The sequence below is a fragment of the Dunckerocampus dactyliophorus genome, chromosome 9, assembly GCF_027744805.1.
Source record: "Dunckerocampus dactyliophorus isolate RoL2022-P2 chromosome 9, RoL_Ddac_1.1, whole genome shotgun sequence".
NCBI classification, from domain to species: Eukaryota; Metazoa; Chordata; class Actinopteri; order Syngnathiformes; family Syngnathidae; genus Dunckerocampus; species Dunckerocampus dactyliophorus.
The window spans coordinates 4,030,244-4,036,243 of NC_072827.1; the positions used below are offsets into that span (position 1 = coordinate 4,030,244).

Genomic DNA, 6,000 nt, shown 5'->3' on the forward strand with positions numbered 1-6,000 from the left:
GGGATTCTAATATGGGCTTTTGGAATTCTCGACACCACTGGTTGTGGTCGTGTTCTTGCTTGAAACATTTGGAAATACAAATACACGAAACACATAAATTAACAATTCTAAACAAAGAATATTTATGTCAAATATTATCAACTTAAAGTGGCCGCCTTTGGGATTATAATCAGTATGTGTTGTTGAATGCAAATTCGAATGATTTTTTATGAACTTTGTTTACAATAGTTTTTTTCAGAAATAATAAACCTACCATAAACGTTCTGTACTGTTCCTATCTTTGTAAGTGGGTAAACCTGCAAAATCAGCAGGGATGAAATACTTACTTTCCTTACCATGTCCCCTGTAGTGCCTTCAAGCACCCCAGGTGTACTAGCGCCCCCATTTGAGAACCCAGCTATGGTTTGGGTAGATAATTTCTTTGTGAGTCTTAGTTTGACTGCTGCTATTCTCTTTTTAATGATAGAATTGGCAGGTCCAGCTTTTTCCTCTTGTCTGACCAATCAGCTCCTTTCCTGCCCTTTTTCATTGACCGAAATGACTGAGTCCTTTGGACTTTACGTAGTAACAAGGATGACGACGTCAGGATATACATGTAGAAAGTCATTTGTTGAAACTATGTTGCAGAGTCTTACGTCGATTCGGAAATGAGGGTGGTCTCTGACCTGTGTCTTTGGAATGATTACTTCATTCAAGTAAGAATTGTTTGCTCTTTAATGTCCAGACTAGATTTGATTAGACGCTTTAGATTAGACATTTTGATTCATATTTAAATTCATCTCCTATTCAAGGTATTCCAGGAGATAATTAAGACCAAGGCTTTAGGGGTTGTGAGTTGATTGTGATCCTGAGTAGTTCAGTAACATGTACCCCGTGGGGCTAATATCGGAGTCCAGGGTAATTGTTGTACCTTTTCCAAGGCCAAAAAGCGTACAAAAGCAGAACCCTTACCGGTATCACCGATAAGATAGATTATCAATGAGATCGTCGAAGCGTTAGCATATATTAGGAATTTATCATTTCAGACTGAATACAATTTTCAAAAATGGAGATAAAAATCAATTTACTAATTACCGACCAGTTTCGTTATTACCACAATTTTCTAAAATTATCGAGTAGCTATTTAATAACAGGTTGGACAGATTTATTAATAAGAACGAATTACAAGCAGGCAGTCAATGTGGATACAGAGCTAACATCTCAACTTCTCTGGCACTGATTGAAATTCCTGAGGAAATTACTACTGCTATAGACCACAGAAGGTGTGGTTGCAGTATTCATGGCTCTTAAAAAGCCATCGATATAATTAATCATAGTATTTTAAAAACAAAATGGTACGGAATCAGAGGATTAGTTTTGAATTGGGTTAAAAGTTACCGAGCAAACAGAAAGCAATTTGTAAAGCTAGGAGAATATACATCTGGGAGTTTAAATATCACGTGTGGAGTACCCCAGGGGTCCATACTGGGACCAAAACTGTTCAATTTGTATATCAACGACATTTGTAAAGTGAGAACTAACTAAAAAGGTGAAGGATGAAAAGGTCATATTAAAGACATGGTTTGATAGAAACAGATTATCCTTGAACTCAAGTAAAACTAAAATAATGCTCCGTACGATCAAATACAAATAAACGGAGTGGATATTGAAAGAGTGAAAGAAAATACATTTTTGGGGATCAGAATAGACGAAAAAACGAGTTGGAAATCTCATATTAAGTACATACGACAAAAGGTGGCGAGAAATACTTCAATATTGAATAAAGCAAAAGTTTTTCTTGATCAAAAATCACTCCACACTCTGTACTGTTCTTGGTGTTAGCATATCTAACGTATTGTGTGGAGACGTGGGGCAATCATTCTAAAAGCAATCTTCCTTCACTCAATGTACTGCAAAAAAGATGGTGAGGATCATTCATAATGAGAACATACAAACCCTTTATTTTTTAAATCACAGATATTCAAATTTGCTGATTTACTACATTTTCAAACTGCTAAAATAATGCATAAACTTAACAATAACTTGTTACCCAAAAATGTCATACAGTATTTCTCGATAAGAGATGATCTTAGAGGAAAATGAAAGTTAAAACATTTATATGCCAGAACTACGCTGAAAACCCACAAAATCTCAGTATGCCGAATTAAATTATGGAACGGATTGAGTAAGGAACTCAAACAAAGTACAGAGATGAGCACATTCAAAAATCAATACATTGGGGGGGTAGGATTAAATAAGCTTTGCTTCTTCCTACTCCTTTTGGACATGTGGAAGTGTGAAATGATTCATGAGATGTATTCCATTGGAACCTTCATGCATGTTCAAATCAAATGAAACCAAACCAAACCAAACCAAAGATAGATAACCTTTACTGTCTCTTGCAGAACAGACAGGCTCGAACAACTTACAGGACAAAACAATCTGCTGCTGAGTGATGGCGATCTGTCGCGGTGGGGGGGTCATTATGATATGTAATACAAGCCGATATTATTATATGTAATATAATTCATTTATTATTAATATATATTATCATAACAGCACAACAGAAATTTGGACAATAATATTGTTAAGTGTCTTTTTCCTTATCAAGCAGGGGACGTAGCCCCAATTTTTTGTAGCCCCCTGCTTGTCATCAAAGTTGAGTGTAAGTGCGGCTCATGCTCCCTGGGGAGAGGCACTTTAGCTTCCTTAAAGGAAGGCAGCTCTTCGATTGGGCAAGCAATAACCAGCACTGAACTGGCAGTCAGTATTGGCTGTGTTGTGGTCAGCCCGACAGCCAAGCATACGTTTGCCCCGCACGCCATGAAGTCTCACTCCGAGGTTTCCTCACAAGTTGGGAGCCCTGCTCCAAGGTCAAACAAAGCCATTCTATTTGGTTGTCAGTATTGCTCAGGTGTCTAAATTATGTAAATCAAATTCAAATTCATATAAAACAATGCACTCGAGATGATCAGCGATTACATCCTTCAGTTTTAATATGACTTTCTGTTGGCTAATACAGGAATGTGCCAGACCTCATACATTCAGTGACATTTAGTTGCAGGAGTCCATGATGCGTCTCATGCTCATGAATCTCATGTTGCTCATGCCCATCTCCCTGAAGCTGCGGTACTCGCCGGGCCTCATATACATCATCCTGCCACGGAAGTGGGGCTGCTCAAACAGCAGCCAGTGGCCGTCCATCACCTGGCAGGACATGCAGTCGTTCATGCGGAAGCGCTCCATGATGTTGTCGCAGTCGTCATGCAGCTCGTGCATCATGCCGCTGAAGTTCTCCCTCTCAAAGATCTTGATCCGGAACTGGCCTCTGTGCTATAAATGAAGACAGGCGTGTGAAAAAATGAACGGGAGCCTCTAATGATCGTCCTGCTTGAAGGTCCGTACCATGGGGATGGAACGGCAGGACCTGATGCAGTCCCGCATGCCCATCATGCTCATGGAGTCGGAGTACTCGCCCCTCCTCATGAAGTACTGGTTGCCCATGAAGTTGGGGCGCTCGTAGACCATGAAGCAGCCGCTCTCCACCCGGCAGGACTGGCACCTGCTCAGGTAGGAGGACATGTCGGAGCAGTCGCTCATGCACTCGTAGGAGCGACCCTGGAAGTTCCTGTCCTCGTAGAAGATGATCTGGAACAAGATGAAGATGCTTGAAGAGCACGGTTCATGCTGTTGTTTGACTGGGATTGACTGTAACCCGCCCTGTTTTGCACCGCCCGAACCGGGGCTCGAACACAGGACCTTGGTAATGGGAGGCGAGAGCGCTGACCACACGGCCAAAAGCCCGGACTGTCGACCGCGTGTTCAGCGCAGCTCTTAAGGCAGAGGGAGTGAGGTTTACCAACGTACACTTGCGCAGCCTCTCAGGCTGGCATCCGTTACACGAGTACCTACCCTGCCCATGGTTACGGGGTGTCAGTTGCTAGTAAAGACTCAGTCGGCGGCTGCTGTGTGTTCCTGCTGGTGCTAATGGTCACTTTTATACCTGCCCTGGTGGGCTTCCATTGTGCTTTAACCCTGAGCCAGCAACATGCCATAGAAGCCTACTGAGCAGTCAGGATGCTAAAGGGTTATTATGTCCTGTGTGTGTCCTGTGTATTAGTACTGTATGCACGCACTATTATGCTCAGACATAAAAAGAAGCTTCTAGGGCAGCTTCTAGGGCTGGGCAGGCTATTCACAGGTTATTTACTTAAATATAAAAATATTGGCATGCCAAAGATGCCAATGTTTTTGGCCATGCCTCTATGAAATACAACCAAACCAGCCTTCTTTATACAACCATGGCCAAAAACATTGACATCTTGGCTGCATGACTAGCAAGGGAGATGTAAGGCATGTTAGCCTTGCAAGGCCACTATAAGTTACAAGTTAATGCTAACTCAGCTACTCATGTCAGCTGTCATCGATGTCAAGCAGAAAAGAAATACGTGGACTAGTTTTCTATGTTTGGTTTGAATTGTTTCTCAGTGTTTCAACTTGTTTAACCCAAATGACTTGTCCTCATATAACACAAATCAAGGGTGCTGATCCAAGTTTCAGGTCTTGAGCGTCTTTGACTTGTGTGGGTTAGTTTCCTTTTTGTATTTCTTTGTTTTGTGTCTTCTAGCCTCTTTCGACCCACAGTGCTTTGCCGAAAGATCAGGGGTCTCCCCGGGACATTAGTTTGCGGCCCCCATCTCAATATGAAAGATTGTTGTTAGTGTGGCCCAAGTTTGATACGAATCACACTTGTCGTGTGCGGAGCTGAACGAACCAATCACGGTGAGGTATATGGCTCTCGAGGGCGGGACCTCGGCCGGGCAGTACGTCCAACGCCTTCCCGCCTTCACTCGCTCGCTCATTCATTCATTCCTCGACTCAGCTCGGCGGAGGAGAAGCCGTGAAGCCGCTGACTCCGCTCGGCGCCGCCGCTTCTCCGCCGATCTTTGTTAAGAAATGAAGGAGGTGCTGTGATCTGTGGTCCAGCCTATGTCTGTCTGTAGTGATCTCGATCATCAACACACCTTTACAGTACATTGCTTAATGGATGTCTATGGAGCTTCCTGTCCCCCTCCTCCTATCCCCCTCCAGTGTTTCCGGTTTTCTTCATTCATATTTCATATTCATATTCCTTCTTCCCTGTTTCTGTAATCCCTGGAGAAGTTACGCTATGAGTGGTTAGTATTTTCAGGAGTGAAAGGAGGACAGATCTACGTGCGTCGGTGAAACACTGAAACTGGAATTTGAATTTGGAATCTGACTCCAAGTTGAATTATACATATTTCACAGCCCCAAACATGTCTTTTTCAAAGCCCGCAGTAAAGAGAACGAGCACAGACAATTTCAGGGAAGGTGTGGAGTGCAGTATTTCTTTGCTGAGCACAGGGGCACCCCGACTTGTCTTATTTGCACTGACAAAGTTGCAGTGCACAAGGATACAATTTGAAACGTCAAATTTTACTCCTCGGTAAGCACAGAGCCACATTTCAAATCCTTTGATGTGAAAGATGCCCCTCCTGTCCTTCAAATGGAGCTCATTGACCTGCAGTGCAAGTTCGGGGAGGTCAGTGGAGAAGCAGACAAGCTTGGGCAATTTTGGAGAGAATTGAGCCCCATCTTCCCTGAACTTTGCCGAATGTTCAAGTGGACGATGTGCCTTCTTGGGAGCACATACTTGTGCGAAAAGCTCCTCCAAGTACAGGTCCAGACTTGCTGATGAGCGTCGTCAAGCCCTACTGAGGGTCTCAACTGTGGCTCGGCTATGTGAGAAGAAGCGCTGCCAGGTCTCTAGCAGCAAGAAGTAGGCAAGAGAAGCCATGTTCAGAACAGTTCATGTTCAAGGTTCCACTCATGTTCAGAAAGCTAAAGGTTAAAGAACTGTTAGTGCAGACATTTGAATGTGAATAAAAATCGTGGTTTTCTCGAGTCAGCAACTATATGTGGTTTCTTCAGTCGTCTGTGTCTGCTGTATGATTATTATTATTTTATTTTATTTATTTATTACTGATTGGTTGATTTATT

The 6,000-nt window shown here is 42.8% G+C and overlaps 1 protein-coding gene across 1 annotated transcript; it reads right to left on the bottom strand.

Moving 5' to 3' along the window:
• Nucleotides 1-2,934: 2,934 nt before the first annotated feature.
• LOC129187837 (gamma-crystallin M3-like) lies at nt 2,935-3,960 on the bottom strand. Its single transcript, XM_054787575.1, has 3 exons — nt 3,892-3,960; nt 3,385-3,627; nt 2,935-3,312 (listed from the first exon to the last, which is right to left on the bottom strand). Exons 1-3 carry the CDS (start codon nt 3,898-3,900, stop codon nt 3,034-3,036), a joined length of 531 nt encoding a protein of 176 aa, XP_054643550.1. The 5' UTR covers nt 3,901-3,960; the 3' UTR covers nt 2,935-3,033.
• Nucleotides 3,961-6,000: the final 2,040 nt, after the last annotated feature.